Source organism: Solea senegalensis, linkage group LG19, assembly GCF_019176455.1.
Source record: "Solea senegalensis isolate Sse05_10M linkage group LG19, IFAPA_SoseM_1, whole genome shotgun sequence".
Lineage (NCBI taxonomy): Eukaryota > Metazoa > Chordata > Actinopteri > Pleuronectiformes > Soleidae > Solea > Solea senegalensis.
In genome coordinates, this window is record NC_058038.1 from 15,285,267 (window position 1) to 15,302,279 (window position 17,013).

Sequence of the window (17,013 nt, forward strand, 5' to 3'; positions counted from 1 at the left end):
AAATACTGCTTTTCTCTGCAAGCAGCGACAGCTCGGTGTTTTTAAAACTGCTCCTGTGTGTCTCTCTGCAGTGCTGAAACTTCTTAAGATGGCCACGGGGATGAGAGCTCTGCTGGATACTGTCATGCAAGCGCTGCCACAGGTAAACACAGACTCTGCGGGTTGTAAGACACAGAAGTGCACGTTTTTTTTGTTTTATAAACTTGTTTTTGTTTTTTGAGGGGGCGATTAATGATCAGTGTAAAGGTTTTCTTTGGAATAGAAAGATCTCTGAAAAATTCATGCCAGATGATGAATATTTAATACGTGACGTATTCGTCTACATTGCAAAATTCATATTCTGACCCTGTTATGTCTCATTTTTTTTATATACCTCTTTACAGCTTTAACCCTGCATGCCATTTGTTGTTATTTATAGAGTATGACACACTAACAACTGCCTGAACCATGACATAAGACACTAGTTGTTCCTGTCATACAAACATAAAATTCCATAATTTAGAAGTGGTTGACGGACAGATTATGCAGCCGACTTTCCTGATGTTACTTAATGTGTTTTTCTATCCAGTGAACACATTTTTTTTATTTTTAGAGGCAAAGCGCAGCCACATCACAGATTATGATGCATATGTTATAATAGTCACCGCTGTTATTATTTATTATATGTTAAGAGTAGTTTTAGGATATTGGATAAAACACAGATGTAGTAACAGGAGGTACACAAAGTCGACTTTTAAATAATAATACATTTCTTTTCTCTGTTTAAATTTGATCAAATTAGTCATATACGTCATATATCTTTAACTGTTAATACATCTGATAGACTCATAAATTAAATTTGAGAATATTCAGACTCTTAGGATTTAATCTTAATGAAACCAGCTGTCAGCAAACAAACAGCATATATCAAGACGTTTTTGTAAATCTGTTTAAATTATTGTGATAACAAACAAAATACATACAAACAGAATACTGCACATTACACTGCAGAGGTAAAGGTGCAACATTTACACTGTGGAGTTCGGTGTGTTGAAGGATCTGATGTGCATTTTTATTTATTTTTTCTTCTTAGGTGGGAAACCTTGGTCTCCTCTTCATGCTGCTCTTCTTCATCTATGCTGCGCTGGGAGTGGAGCTCTTTGGCAAACTGGGTCAGTCACACGACTGGCAAACACACACACACATACACCACACAGCTTCAGCAAAGAAGAAAAAAAAAGGGGGGGGTTTGAATCCAATCATTACCACCACAGTCACGACATACATCAAAATTCCCTGCCCGAACTGTCTCTGTCGAATCCACGGTCTCTTCTCCCATCTGTCTCCTCTTCTCTCTTCCCCACATTTTCACATTAAAGGCCTGTTCTGAACAAGAGATCACATTTGCATGATCACGTTTATTTACATATCGCTTTCCCGAGAGGCCGCCTCCATCCAAGTCATTTTCTCTGTGAGCGCTACAATGTGTTTGGGAAGAGGGATTAACAAAAAAATGCATCCGAGGGGACAAAATGAAAAGTTGGTGATGAGGAAGTCGCCATCTGTGAAATGCTATTATCATTTTACTCGACACACGTGGGGAAATGCTTTCCAGTATGCACAAAGCAAAGGTCCCACTCCATTTTGGCTCACGATGCGTGCGTCACATTAAGCGCCGCGTCAAGGCTTTCAAAGAGGTGTGTTTACAGTCATATGGAGAAGTGCGGTGGAAAAACGTGCAGTACACTGTACGTTAGAAAACATCGAAAGAACACCTGTAAAAAAAAGACTTCACAAAAAACCCTCACATACAGTTTTAAAAAAGGCAACTAAAAGTTTGTTTATTTGTGTTTGTGTTCCCTCAGATGAATACAGTTCCTTTATCAACCCATAATCCATAATGCATCATACCAGTTATTTGTGCTTTCTTCTCCTCATTTTAAACAGTGACTATAACCTATAGAGTTTCACCTTTTGAAAAAGGATTCTAAAAGATTTTTATATTGTTTCTTCTCCATTTCCCATATTCATTCTTCATTTTCAGTAAAGACACGGCTTATATTTGAACAGAAGATTAATATTTGATCATTTATATGCTGCTAGATAACAGGGTGAAAAGTGTTTCTGGGAGTTTTGTGTGATTTTACACTTACACTGTATTTCTGTAAGATTTTGTCCTTCCTCTTGCCACAAAAAAAAAAATTCTGGATAAACTGTCTCCCGCTACTTCCAATGACGGACTTAATTGGCTCATGACATTTGTCTGTCCTCAGACTAAGACGGCAGAGATCTGAAACTCCTTTGGGAGACTTAATTCATGGGTGCCGCTGTCTGTCGGCACTCGGGGAGTCTTAACTCTTTTGCCTCTGGTGTCAGCACAAGGATGAACAGATAAGAGAAGGTCATAAGCAAAGGGAGTAGGAAAGGAAACGGGATGAGGGTTTTGATTTTGAAAGTGTTTCATTTTTAATCTGCATTTAAATCAAATGACTGATCACTGAAGATGAAATTTGAAGATGAGTCCACCATATTTCTGCATGAAAGCTGCTGATATCACATGTGCATTTTTAGTTTTACTTTCAAACACCTCATTCCATCAGCTTTTTTTTATTATTTATTATCTAGTTACTTTTAATGGATCAGTTCCAACATTTTGCCCGCGTCTCTCGCGTCCTCTTGCAAAAGAGGATTACCGTCTGGTGACTGTTCTGAGAGGAGGTTTGACACGTCCCTGTCCTCCAGAAGACATCTGTCTCCTCGACTGTGTCATGTCCACATTAACACGCTGCTCAGCACCTGTTCAGATGTTCAGTATATGCTATTTCCTTACAGGACGAAGACACTTCACCGCGGTTGTTTCAACATGTCCACAATGTGCTTTGTGTTTTGATCAGAGTGCAATGACAACAACCCGTGTGAGGGCCTGAGTCGCCATGCAACGTTTGAGAATTTTGGGATGGCCTTCCTCACGCTGTTTCGAGTGTCCACCGGAGACAACTGGAATGGGATTATGAAAGTATGGACCCACACACACACACACACACACGTGCACGCCTGTGTCTCTCTGTAGCTGTGAGGACACTCACAGACACGAGGCTTTAACCTAATCTTTAACCGTCTCAACAAAATACCAAATACTAAACTGTCAAAAATTCATAAGCCTGGAAAAAAAATGCTTTGAAGTTGTGCGGACCTGCTAAAAATGTCATTGCAATGTCAACATGTCCTCACAACTATGGCTTTGAGCCAAAATATGTCCTCTGAACCTAATAAAGACATGCGTTATCTCATAACAGAGATAATCATGGCCCCCAAAACCAATTACTGAATCATAAATTAGCTTAGAGCTGTGTTCTGTTGACCTGATGTCAACATTTCTTGTCTCTGCAGTAACTTATCCAAAAATCCCAAACTAGATTTAAGACACTCATAGAGAGAACAATTCCATTCTATTCTTTTAACAAAAGGGATTTATGTGTTACCACTTTTGCATACAACACAAATAAGCATTTTCTGATCATTTTCCTCCCCAATGTTTGTGTGTTTGAAGGATACTTTAAGGGAGTGTCATCCGGACGACCGCCACTGTCTCACCTACCTGCCCCTGGTCTCGCCGATTTACTTTGTCACCTTTGTTCTCATGGCCCAGTTTGTGCTGGTCAACGTGGTGGTGGCTGTTTTGATGAAACATCTGGAGGAAAGCAACAAGGTACAGTAACTCTAAAGGGATGTGACGATATAAATATGTGTGATCAATAACTTGAAAGCAATGGTCCCAACATCAGCAGGTTTTACTAAGCAAGATAAGATCCTCCTGTTTAAACTGGCTTTTCTATTATTACTTTAGTTTTCAAGTGCCTGTTTGTCTTGTTTTGTGTATGTTTACATTTCCTTGTGTGTGTTTTCTTAATATTTTCATGTATTATGTTTCTAAGTTTTTGCACATGTTCATCCTGTGAAAGGTGCTATACTTCGTAAATGTATTTCTATTATTATTAAATGAGCATCTGTGTTTGCAGGAGGCTAAAGAGGATGCAGAGATGGATGCAGAGATTGCCTTGGAAATGGCTATGGAGAGGGAACGCAAATTAAGCATCGCCTCTAACAGCAGCTCGGTGGATGGAGCCTATGTTGGACCATGTCCACAGTCACCTGGACAGGTGCGACTGATATTACTGTTACTTTGTTACCCTGATGCTTAACTAATAAAACAGGATAAAGTAGTGTTGCTAACTCTAAGTATATCACGGTTAGGAAATTGTACATTATGTGTGGCAGCAACAGTTCAAACTGAATGTCAACATTTTCGCTATGTGGTCTCTGTCTCCCCCTGCAGGAGGAGGAAGTCCAATACAAGGACCAAGACATGCTGTCATCGAGGAAGATGTCTGTATCCAGGATGCACTCACTGCCCAATGACAGCTACATGTTCCGACCTGTGCGACCCGCCAGCGCTCCCTACCCTTTGGAGGAGGTTGATCCCCAGCAACAGCATTCAGGTGCCTCATCTGTTCAGGAGATAAAAGTTTTTACATGACAGACATTGGACTTCCTTTTATATTGCTTCTGAAATAATTCTAACAAACAGATCTTATGATGAACTAATGCTTTGTACTAATGCTTGACTCTTAACTTGATGCTGCTTTTAGATCAAGGAATGAAGTTCCACTTATTAATTTTACTATTTGGTTCTTATATAGCCCTGCATCACCCAGCAGCTCTTAAATACTATGAATAATCTCACTTGAGCCCCAATATGGGGTTTTATAGTGAAGGAAATATGTATGTTTTTGTGCACACATTTATGATTAAAAAGCCAATTTCTTATACGGTATATAGGCTTTCAGATATAAGTATGTTATTAAGTACACCATGCACAGTAAAGCGAGGGAGTAATGCTGTCGACAACTCTTAGCACTGACGAGCGCTGTTTTACTGTATCTGCAGTCAGAATCTAATGGCATGTTGTGGCCAGGCTCTGGACAGGCTCAGCTCTGTCCCCAGGTACTCACTGCAGCGGATGAGCTCACACATGTGAACCCGTGCAACCTTCTCACAGGCTCATCTGCTCAGCTGCGGAATGATTGAATCCTGAGAATGATGCATAACTTCATGGCCAAGCTGCAGAGTTAATAAAAAAAAACAAATGTTTTAAAAAAAAAAAAGTGGTGAAAACACATTTTAAGATCACGATTTGTTGACTTTTCAGCTTGGGCCTTTAGAACTGACTTCAAGAGAAGTTGTTTGATATGTAAATCTGACTGTCTTGACATGTTTTTACTTTAATTGCATCTTTTGCGCCTGAGTCTTAAGCATTCTGCACACACAGGTGCTCAAAATGTGTTCAAAATGCTTAAGACCCCGGTTACACAGCTTCACTGCAGTCAACATAGATTGAGTTCAACACCCAACATTTTGCATCATTAGTCTGATCTATCTGAATAAAGTCAAAGGGAAGTGTTCATGTAACCAGGGTTTAATGAACACCCAGACAGAGAGCTGCCTTTATTCTCAACTCTATGACTCAATCCCTGTTTTACTAATCACCGTTTTTATGTTTCTGTTCCAAAAACATTATAATTTGACAGCAGACTCAGATTAAAGGGCAAGACTGATTGAAAATTAAAACTTTAAATTGGATTTCTAATTGAATTGTTTATCTTGTTGCTTAATTCACATTTTTTTTTTTCACAATTACTGCTTTAATACAATGACTTCCTACACTAGATTATAGTGAATCTAATATGAATATGCATGTTGTTCTTTGCAGAGATAGCTGCATGTGTTTGCATTAAAAGTGCGCACAGATGATTGTGTCGCACGTGTGATTTACACACGTCACATTTGAACCCTCAGGCTCGGTGACCTCGGTTCACTCCCAGCCGTGTGAGAGTCGCACTCTGCTGCAGGTGCCGGACGTCTCCCCTGCTCACCCTCGGTCTCCGCCCACCCTGACTCTGCCCCGCATTGCCCCGCCCACACCAAGTCCTTCTCCCCGTGCCCTGCGCAGACAGGTGATTGCTGCTCACACACACACACAGCACAACCTGTTATGGACAAGTCTCCTGTATTTATATATTTTTATTTTCTCCACTGCCGACCTGTGCGTTTTAGAATTGATTTCAAACTTTTAATGTTTCTTTTTTAAAGCCTTTAATGGCCTCGCCCCAGCCTATTCAACAGAAATTCTAACTGTTCGCAAGCACGGCAGAGATTTGTGGTCGTCCAACCAGCTTATGCTTGACGTGGTCTAGATATAAACAGTGGGGTAACCGAGCCTTTTCAGTTGCCGCCCCAAGACTCTGGAATAAGCTCCTCCCCCTGAGATTTGTGTTATCACTGGCCCTTTTTTAAATCCAGACTTAAAACATATTTACTCACAATGCCTTTTAATACCCAGTAGTGTGGTGAGAGTTTTTATTATTTTTTATTCCTTTAGTTCACTGTTTATTCTTGTTTCTTTTAAACTGGTATTTTCATGCTTTGATTTCTGTTTCATGAATTTGAGTTTGTACCGTCTGTTTTTAATGCTGTGTGTCTGTAATGCTTTTATTTTGAAAAGCACTGGTCACCTGTGGGTTGTTGTACAGGGCTATAGAAATAAAGGACATTACATATGTGTGTATGTGAAAGGTCATGTGATATATGTTTGAAGGTGTTTCAGTGCTGACGTGTGGATGTAACCTCAGATTCACTGATTTTCTACTTCAATGTTGCAGGTGGCAATGAAGGTGGATTCAGTGGAGTCACACGGTTGTGAACAGCAGGAGAGGCCGAACCCCGCCCATCTGTCTCCCCCGTCCACTTCTACCCTCCCTCCTCATACCTCCTCCCCATCTCCCCTTCCTCCTCCTCCTCCCTCGTCCCCTTCGGCCCTCTCACTCCCACCCAGCTCTCCCTCTGCCTTCCCACTTCCGCCCGCGTCCCCCACTCCGCTGCCTGTTCTGCTGTCTTCCCCCTCTCCCCTCCCTCCACCGCCATCTTCACCTGCACTTCTTCTGCCTCCTCCTCCTCCCTCCCCCCGTGTCCCCCTGCGCCCGCCCAGCCTTCGGCGACCTAGACCACCCTCTGCTGCCTTCTTCTGTGACCCCGCTGATGAGGAGGTGTACCACATCACCAGCTCAGCCAGCCACAGGTGGAAAGAAGAGCAAGGAGGTGGGCAGGAGAGCCGAGGGAGGGCCAGTCGCAGCCACTCCCTCTCCCCTTACACCTCCCCGTACTCCCTCGACTCCCCTACTGCCCCTCGCCCACTGCCGCCGACCTCCTCTCAGAGCACACTCAGTCTGCTTCAGGCAGGATTGAAGGACCGCGACTTCACGAAAGGCTTCAGCGTCGACAACCAGGGCTTCCTGGACAAGCCGTCGTCATTGTCTGTTGGGTTTCCTGACGAGCAGCGTCGCCACTCCATTGAAGTTTGTCTCCCACAGGCCGCCGTCACAAGTGACCAGCGGGCCTTGGCACACGACGGCCACCGATTAGAAAAAGGAGGCCAAGCATTTCCTGTAAGGGTGCAGTCAGTCGGAGGCGGCCACAGGAAGAAGAAGATGAGTCCGCCCTGCATATCCATTCACCCTCCCTCAGAGAAGGAGCACGCCCAGATGGGATCGCCCCCAAAACTGGCCGACTGCAGCACGATGCTGCGACGCAGGACGCCCTCCTACGACTTGACCCCTCACACGCACTCGAAAACACACACCCAAGACGTCTCCGCGGACTCGCCGATGCCCTCCCCGATGCACACAGCGCTAACGCCTATACTCGTGCCAATACAAGCGCACTCACCCACTCACACACTGACACCGTCTCAGGCGCCCACCCCGACACACACTCCGCCGTTCCCGTCCACACCCACACATCCACACATCCCCATCAGCCCGAACATCTTCATCCAGCCTCATGCGCCGCTTCTCCCGAGCGCTATGCCTTTCTCACAGACGCGCTCCCTCTCCCCTGCGGCGAGGCACTCCTCGCTCACCGGAGACTGCATTCCTCACTCCCAGTTCACCTTCGACCAGCCACAGTCCAGATACGTGAGCGGCCTGTCAGCTGGACTGTCAGACACGGACACGGCCACCTGCTCTTCCCCTTTCGACAGCAGGATGGGAAGTGGTGCAGGATTCAGTGCAAAGAACAGGAGGACCGCGCAGTGAACGGGGAGCTTTGCCTTCAGGAAGTGATTTATTTGGTCCAAAATCTCTGGATTAGTGGATCCTCAACTCTGATCTCAGCAGTTATTAGCGCTGGGAGTTGAATCAGAGACGTTTGCTGGGAAAGGAATGTTTTTGTTCTGATGGAGACATTGATTACTCGGCTGGTGCAGTCCTGTCCTATAATAATGTACAATGGATCGATCACTCTGGACCCAGTGTGAGGAACAGCAGATCCGCCGTGGCTGTACCGTACGTCAAACAGTACCCACTGTTCATGGCGCGTTCAGACTAATGCGAACAACACGCCGGGACTAAAGCCACCTAACTCTGTAGCCAAAGTTTTTTTTTTGACACACTGTCCCTTCCCATGTAAGCCAATCAGGAAGCAGCGTCTGGCTGACAACCTCTGACCTTTAAAGGAAGCGGGTTTGTGAAATGCGAGCGTGGGGGGGGAATTGTGGGATATGCAACTTCAGGTTTTCTACAGAAGTTCTACTTGCCCCTCCTCTGCTCCTCGATCACATTGATCAGAGCAGTGTGTGTGTGTGCGCGCGTGCGTGTGTGTGTGAGAGAGTGAGTGTGTGTCTGTTTTCCTGTGTGTGAGTATCGTCAAATCTGTTGTCATGGAAGTTGGCCATGTTATATCTCACAGAGAGAGGAGGGAGCAGGGCAGAGCCGTAGTGTATGTGTTTCTGTGCAGTGTAAATAAAGGAAAATACTGTATTTGCTGAGATTAAAAATAGCTCTATCCATATGCACATATTTTTATAGAAATCTAAAATGTTTTTGCACACAGATTTGAATATCAAGTTGCTTGTTTTCCCTCTGTTGTCCTCTTGTGAATGTATGTTTCTTTTCAAAGCGGAGAGAGCGCAGTAGAAGGGGGATCGACCCTCCCCTCAACAGGCTAGCTGTGGCTGAGGGGGTGATTTTATTTTTCTATTTTGAAAAAGAGGAAGATGGGAACAGGAGTTTGATGTGTTTCTGTAGCTGTGTCTCAGATTTCCATGTTTTTTGGTGTCTAAATAACAGTCTTAAGGTGCGGGCTCAGCGATGCAAACCAAATTAGTGATCGGCGATTTCCCCACATTGGCAGTTTTGAGTTTGTGCAGAGGTGGGGTTTTTGTTTTTGGGATGTCGTCTCTTCACAAATGGAAATCCAACTGTGTCTGTTACTCTGTTGTGATCCAACTTTATGCAACGCACAAAGAAACTGGCCCGGATAAATGAAACAAAAAGAAATGCTGTCTGTAACACAATATACGTCATGAACAGTATTATTAGTATGATATGGCATCACTGAGCTGCTCTTCTATCACTGTTTTCAAGCTGAATCAGCTGTGACACCATGTAGTGTTTGTGTACATCTAAAGACAACCAAACTAACTATCTTACTAAATATGTGTAGCCAGAGTGCAATAATAATGATAATAATAATAATAATAATATATACTTGTGGAAAATATAGTGACATCTACACTATAGAAAACAACCACGTTCTTGTGTTCGTACATACTGTAGAACTATTACATATGATATAAACCCATTTTATATGACGAGTAAGAGTGTTATCTAGTGTTCATGCTACTGTACTGTAGGTTACGCTACTGTAGATCTGTCCCAAAAGCTCAGGCACATCCGCTGAATCAGAAGAGTGACATGCTTTTCCTCGCTGGGGACTCAATAATCCATTCATCGCTCCTTTCTTTTCTTCTGTAGCGTCTGCTCGCCTGAAACATGAGTCGAAACTTCACACGAGTTGATTCAAACTGTCCGCAGTTGAACCCCGTACACGTGTGAACGCTGTCTTCTCCTGGGAAGTCCTCGTCGTTTCCCACCGCACGATCTGGTTTGGCACAGTTACGCGAGACTCGCGCTTTTAAGATGACGCCATCATGTTGATTTTTCTTGTTTGTTGTCTTCAGCGGCATGTTACGTGCACAAGTCCTCAGTTACTCTGAGTGGAAACCAAAGTGCTTTGATGCTGTTCCATCACTTCAGGCTTCAGTCTTTCCCACATTTCTGTGCAAGGCGTCGACGATTTGGCGTCACTGTAGGTGTCTGCACACCGAAAGCGGTTTTAAAGCGCCTGTGACGGACGAAGGTCACAGAGCGAAAAAAGGTTTGCCGGTTTGTTTGTGAATCCGCGCTGAAACAGACATTAAGAGGCCAAAGGAGTTGGAGCTGATACCTGCAGAGATTATTCTTCAGATTTCCATCTTCCTTCTACACTCTCATTAGTTTTATCTCCCGCGCAGCGAGCATTTAGGTGGCAGCATTTTGGAGATAAAAACAAAGGAAGGAAAGCAAGCGAAAAGAAGCACGCTGTTCTAATTGTATGTTAGGTTCATGTTAGATTTGTTTGGCAAAACACAGCCACACCTTTGATCTGTGTGTGCTACGGCGCAGCCCTTTGATTGGTCAGATGAGCTCGCGTTCAGCAGTGCAGTGCCGCAGCCATGAGAAATAATGGCTCAAGTCAGGCACACGATCCTGGACTTTTGAGAACCACAAACTGAAACCATTGCTGCTTCACAGCTGTCACCTTGTTCCTTTTACAGTTCTGACATGCAGAGGCACAACTGGTGTTGGATTCTGAGATGTTGTACTCCCTCCTGAACTTGGCACAAAAGCCCGATCCTCCCCGGTTTAAAGTCTTTTTTTTATTTTATTTTATTTTTTTTATTAATACGGTATGTATTTGAACACACTGTTATTGTGCTACTGCTGCGTCCTGTTTCATGTTCTCTTCCAGCACAGACTGTCAGTAATGGGAGGTTTTAAAAGGAGTCTGGAGACGCCCTCTTTCTGTCTCCTTCTCCTTCTTTGACGTGGTGCAGACAAAGCTGGGTTTTGAGCGTAGCGCCATAATAATCAACACATTTTGGTAGAGTGACTGCATACGTGTTCTTACGATTTACAGATCTTTGGATCTCAGTATTTAAATCCTGTTTTTGAGGAAACAGTTTTAACTATTGCATGTTCCGATTTAAGAAAAGAAAAAAAAAACCTTTTGGGAAAGAATAATCTGGATGTTTTAGAGATTTTGATATTTGCATTTTCAGATGTTTCCATTTGTAGACTGACTACCTAATTGCACTTGGCTCCGATTAATTAGTATCTGTTAAAATACTGATTAAATGACCCTATTCTTTATTGTCCAATGCAATTCTGGGTGGTTATTTCCTGTATGAGGACTGAGTTCCTCTTTATACAGATTTATAGAGAGACATGGAAACCCAGTTGGTTCTCTTTTGCTTGGAACCAATGTTATTTAATGTTATGCTCATTTTTTTCACTTCTTCTAAACATGATAGAACTCTGGTTATGGTGAAACTAATTAACTGACGTGTATTTTCAGTAGGAGTAGCCTTGGCCCTGATGCTTTGTAACCGACAGATCAGGATAGTAATACCTTTTTATTTGGGTTGTTTTGCTGGTGTTCGGCAGAGAATCCAGAGGTTCAAACTGTGATTAGAAATTGACTCAAAAGCCTTCTGTTTTCTTTCTTACTTTTCTTATTTCATTTGTATAACCCTTCAGAGATTGGCCCAGACACCCCTGCCCCAAAAAAAGCCCCTTAAGCCTTACAAGGAGGGGAGGAGGTGTGTTCTGTTTGTCAGAGGAGAGGCGATGTGTTTGCAATAATAAGCCCTCCATTATTCCCCGAGAAGAAAAAAAAAGAGGAGAAAGGAGACAGGGGAGGTTTTTATAGGCTCGGCACACAGTCGGACTCTCATTGTATTGTTGCTGATTATTGTGTGATGACCAACTGTTGTCCTGAAGGATGTTTCCCTGTCAATTAAAAAAAAATACAAGATTTTTTTTTTATTATTATTCCTGAAATGTGTTGTCTGCTTGGTCTCTTCATCCAGTGCTCGAGTTATCTAACCATTATGTCACAGCAGTTGAGATGAGGTTAAAGCAGATGCATGTGACACACACACACACACATACGCCATGTTTGTGTGACCAGGAGGCCACTGTAACCAATACACTGGGTTTTTATTTTTATTTATTCATTTATTTTACCTTTTTTTTAACCAGGTAAGTCAGTGGAGAACCAATTGTCATTAACATTGACAAACCTGGGCGACGACCTAAGAAGAAATCAGGTTTCTAACTCTACTGTCGACTACTAACGTCTTACAAAAGCAGGGCTTTTAATAAGCTGTACATTGTTATGTCGATCCGGATTAGAATATTGCTCCTCCACTTCATTATTGTGTCTGTGCCGGCCAAGGAGACCTGTAAACCCCCCCCCCAAACATTTCATAGAATTTGGAAAGATCATGTCAAAGTGTCAGAATTCAAAACCACAAGTTTGAAAAGACAACAGTCATGATTTGACATCTACGAAACAAGCTGGAACTGGACATGGTAATGTGGTTACTTTTACTCCCCGAATACATTCTTAGATACTCTAAGATATAAATGCAGTATTTTAAGGGGAGTGTCAAGCTTTTGTTATTGATAAGGGTTTGGGAACAGCCTACAATTAAGGGTATGAACAACATTAAACTTCTTGTAGTTTGTCATAACTTTCCTTTATTTTACTGTCTAACAATGTTTTTTATTTCTATACAGGAAACACTGCTTCACACAGTTTTACTGTACGTCTCTTTTCCCCCCTTTTCTCTGGAGAAATCACAATCTCTTCACCAGTGTTTGCAGAGAACACGAGGGGTGTCCACACTCTGAGATCTGATCAGTCATGTCGCTGTCTAAACACGCAAAGGTTGAGTCACATAAAGCTCATTTTGATTCCAGTTTTATTGTGAAAATGTCATTTTCTCCATTTGTGTCCCAAGAATTTTTTATTGAGCATATTTTGCAAACCACTAAAATAATCTCAAGTCACAAAAACAGAAGTCAAACTGTTGGAGTGTTGAAAATTGGAGTTTTTTTTATTTTATTTGACTCTGTAGGGAAACAGCTCCACCACTAGAGGGCAACGTTTGAATGTCATTGAGTGTGGCGAAAATGTGGAAATATTGCAGTACAGTAGTGTAAAATTCATGTCTAACAATATTAGAATTTACAGTTTTACATTGCAAGTAATCGCAATGTTTTATCAGTAGTTCAACCTTACAATTAAATCCTTTTGCCCCTCGCTTATTTTACCTATTTCACTTCTTTCACTTAAGCATTTCAATTTGTTTATATTGCACATATCACATGTCCAGTCGTATGTCAAGATTTCATAACATTCAACTTCTTCACATTATCTATAAATACATAAAATGAAACTTATTTGACTTGTTTTACTAACATTTAGGTAAAATGATGTGTTTTTGCCTCGGGACAGTGAATTTGATGTGACTGTGTGTGTACTTGTGTTCAGTCAGCAGATGGTGCTGTTGAACACTAAATACTGAATAATGGAACATGATGATAGCCCGCATGTGTGTGTGTGTGTGTGTGTGTTAGTGAAACAATGTCACTTGTAATATGTTCCTGTGAGAAGAAAAAGGTCAAGATAACACGTGAAGAAAAAAAAGAGGCTGCCTTCCCCTCCTCTTCCTCCTCCTCCTCCTCCTCCTCTGATACAAGCAGCAGTTACATGCAAACATCTCCTCTTTCAAAAAGCCAATTATTGTCTATTTGGAACAACAGTCAGTCATTTTAAACAGTGGTGCATTCTTTGATGTGAGGGTTAAAATGCTGTGCTCCTCGTCTGGAATTATTCAAATTCAAAGTCTGTCTTCGCGCGTGACCATTAAACGAAATGTCTCTCTTTTCCGGCTTATATTCTCTCTGAAGCCTGTTGAAAGAGGCAGATCCACTCACATCCACCTCCATATGTCTTTGTGCTTATCTGCTCTTCAGATATCCCTGCTATAGGTTTTCCATCCACTGTTGGCTTTTAATTAGATATGCACACGGACGGCTCACTCTTTGAGATGTGGCTGAGGGAGGAAAAATAAAAAATAAAAGAATCCCAATGTCAGTGGGTAAAACCTCAGCTGGAAACTGTGGAGCTGCTCTGACATCACTTGTTTTGCTCCAAGTCGAGTGGATGTGCGTTACATCCCGCCTGCCCCCCCCCCAGAGCCAGGAAAGCATCGAGATGACCTGACGTGATTGGTTAGTGGATTTTAGGACCATTTCCAGACATAATGAAGTATCACAAATACTACCTTTAAAAGAACTTGGATCACAGCGTCAGAGAAGCAATTTGGTGAAGTTGCTGCATCAGCAAATACCCCATTTGAGCAATGAGTGTGTCTGAGTGAGGAGGACACACATTCGCAAACACAATCATCATCAAACAAGAGAAATAATGAAAATAAACGTTTTAAACAAGGTTACGAAATGCTTTGCAGATGCACAGAAATAAAATAACCTGACAAATGACGTATGTCGTGAGACAGAGGAAGGGAAGCTTAGTTCTCCATGAAACCCTATTTAGACACCACGAACTGCCAAAAGGCCAATATAATTAAACAAGCAGTTATAAAGTGGCACAAAGACATTATTCAAAGTGCTCCTTTGTTGCAAAACGTTTTCCTTCAGCCTCAGGTGATCGGTTTAAGACTGATGCTCACATTAAAAGAGAGAGAGAGAGAAAAACATCAGAAACCATTTACCTGCACAGAAAGACTCATGGCTTAAGGCTCCATCGGGAAATCAAGCTTATGGTCACTGCAATAGTTCCATTATTATTATGAAAGTATGAATGCGCCACTTTTCACCCCTTGTGTATCCAAAAGCTATGAGAAGGTGTTGTGTATGAGTGCGCTGCATCAACTCGAAATATCATCTGTCCTGTGGGTGAATATTATCTTCTCCTCATATTCTTCTGCTTCCACTATTAAGCGGTGTATACTTTGTTTTTCTTTTCTTTTTTTATTTACCGCCTTATTAGTTTAAAGTGTGTGTGTGTGCGTGTGTGTTGTCTCTTCGGTACGACCGTCTAAATAATGTATGATTCAGCTGAAATGCCAAAGAAGCTGGCTGTAGAGGAGGAGCGTGCATCTGCTGGAGGGAATCAGACGCATGATGGAGCTGTTTTTGACTCTGCAGGTGTGGGTTCAGTCCACACGTTATGTAGTGCGTGTCACCTGGTGTCACTTGAACTGAATTTTAGGATTTTAAAGTGGAATCACGACATCATTGACACTCAGTCAAACTGACAGTTCTTGGCTGCTCACATGAGACTCAATGAACGTAGTCTGTGGCCTCCGGGGATTTAACTGTTGTGTCTGCTTTACACCGGGTGAAGTGTCGCCTTCTTCTTCTTCACGTACAAAAGAGGAGACTAATTTTTGCCGGTTTGCTTGGAGACTTCGCTGTGCCTCCCCATGCAGCTTTTTTTTTGCTTCAGGCTACTGGCAGTTCTCCAAAGCAGCGCCAGCGTGAGCTTCAACTTGAAGGAGAGCTTCTGAAGCTCTGTTGCTTCTCTCCTGCTGCTTGAATACTTAGACTGTGGCGGCACGAGGGAAGGAAAGCACACAGGACACTTGCTAGACCTCCAGTGGGAGTGGCTACTCACGGAAGTTGAGGTCCAACTTTTTGTCCGCTTGTCCACAGCAGCGACAAGTTTGAGATGACCAACTTATGGTATGTGTTAATGTTTGGTTTGGAAGACCCGGGGTCGCGACCAAGGGTCAGAACAAGGGCCTTTCTGTGTGTGTGTGCGTTTTCTCCAGGTTGACTGGTTTCCTCCCACAGTCCAAAAACATGCAATATGGGGATTAGGTAAATTGGACATAGGTGTGAGTGTAAGAGTGGGTGGTTGTTTGTCTCTATGTGTGGCCCTGTGATGAACTGGCAAACTGTCCAGGATGTGACCCTGCCAGCTGAGATTGGCACAGCTCCCCCCAGCGACCCTTTGGTGAGCGTCTCTGTGACACAGGACACCAGCTGAATTAAATATAGTTGGTGAAAATGAAAACAATAATAGTTTCATCAGAAAAAAAAGGATAACAGACATTCCTATAACCTCTGTAAAGTATTGGAAAATGTGTATACTTGTGTTTGAATAAAGAAAAGAATAAAACATGTAATGCTTGAAAACTAATTCCAAGCACTAATGGTTTACATGATGAGGAAGCCAACTTCTATTTTGTTAACTGATGCAGATCAAATGAAGTGAATTGAAAGCTGTACGGGACAAAGTGTAAATCTGATCTTACATCATCTCTGTCCCTGCTTATTGAGCAAAGGTTGAGCAGGTCATTTTCCCCACACAATGATAAACCACTCATATTCATCCCCCTGCAGTAAACTGAGGAAACCTTCATGAAGGTACAGTAACAATGAAATCACCATGCGCAGGCAAGGGGAACAGCTTCTGATCTCATCATAGTATTCCATTGGTAGCTAATGAACCTTTAAGGTGCTTAGTCTGGAAATGGGCATGGAAAAGTGTGGGTGGGCTCCGGAAATCCTGACAACTTGCACTAATGAGTGCAACGCAGAATAAAAACGGGAGCAGTCGTTTCACGCCAGTGATTACTTTGGCGATGAGATTCCAAATGAACTCCTAATATCTGTACCTGATTAGCTTCACACTCACTTTCAGGGGCTTGTTTCTGCAGTTTAACTTTTTTTGAAATGTGGAGTTTTCTCAAAAAAAAATGAGTATAATTTTGCTACATAGTTTATGTCCCCTGTAGCCCCTCCCCCCATCCCAGAAAGGATAAGTGGTATAGAATGATAAATATAAATATAAACAATTACTATATGTTTGTGTGCTTAGTGAAACAATCTGGTTTCAAGTTTCAGATTTCTATTATCAGATATTATCTGTATAAAAATATCAGGAGATTTAAAGGAACATTATTGATCTCCACATTTGTGTGTGTGTGTGTGTCCTGCATGCACACCCCCTATGATCCAGGCTGCTTGGTGACCTGGTAACAGCCCTCTTTTCCCTATC

General features: G+C 42.5%; 1 protein-coding gene across 1 annotated transcript in view; it reads left to right on the forward strand.

Moving 5' to 3' along the window:
• The window catches only part of cacna1ha (calcium channel, voltage-dependent, T type, alpha 1H subunit a), a 46,056-nt gene extending 37,375 nt beyond the window's left edge, over positions 1 to 8,681 (forward strand). Inside the window, exons 29-36 of the mRNA XM_044050683.1 lie at positions 72 to 142; positions 1,073 to 1,151; positions 2,874 to 2,995; positions 3,530 to 3,688; positions 3,999 to 4,139; positions 4,316 to 4,478; positions 5,836 to 5,993; positions 6,699 to 8,681. Of these exons, the coding sequence (XP_043906618.1) occupies positions 72 to 142; positions 1,073 to 1,151; positions 2,874 to 2,995; positions 3,530 to 3,688; positions 3,999 to 4,139; positions 4,316 to 4,478; positions 5,836 to 5,993; positions 6,699 to 8,129 (2,324 nt within the window). The 3' untranslated portion in view covers positions 8,130 to 8,681. The remainder of the gene's footprint in view (positions 1 to 71; positions 143 to 1,072; positions 1,152 to 2,873; positions 2,996 to 3,529; positions 3,689 to 3,998; positions 4,140 to 4,315; positions 4,479 to 5,835; positions 5,994 to 6,698) is intronic.
• Positions 8,682 to 17,013: the final 8,332 nt, after the last annotated feature.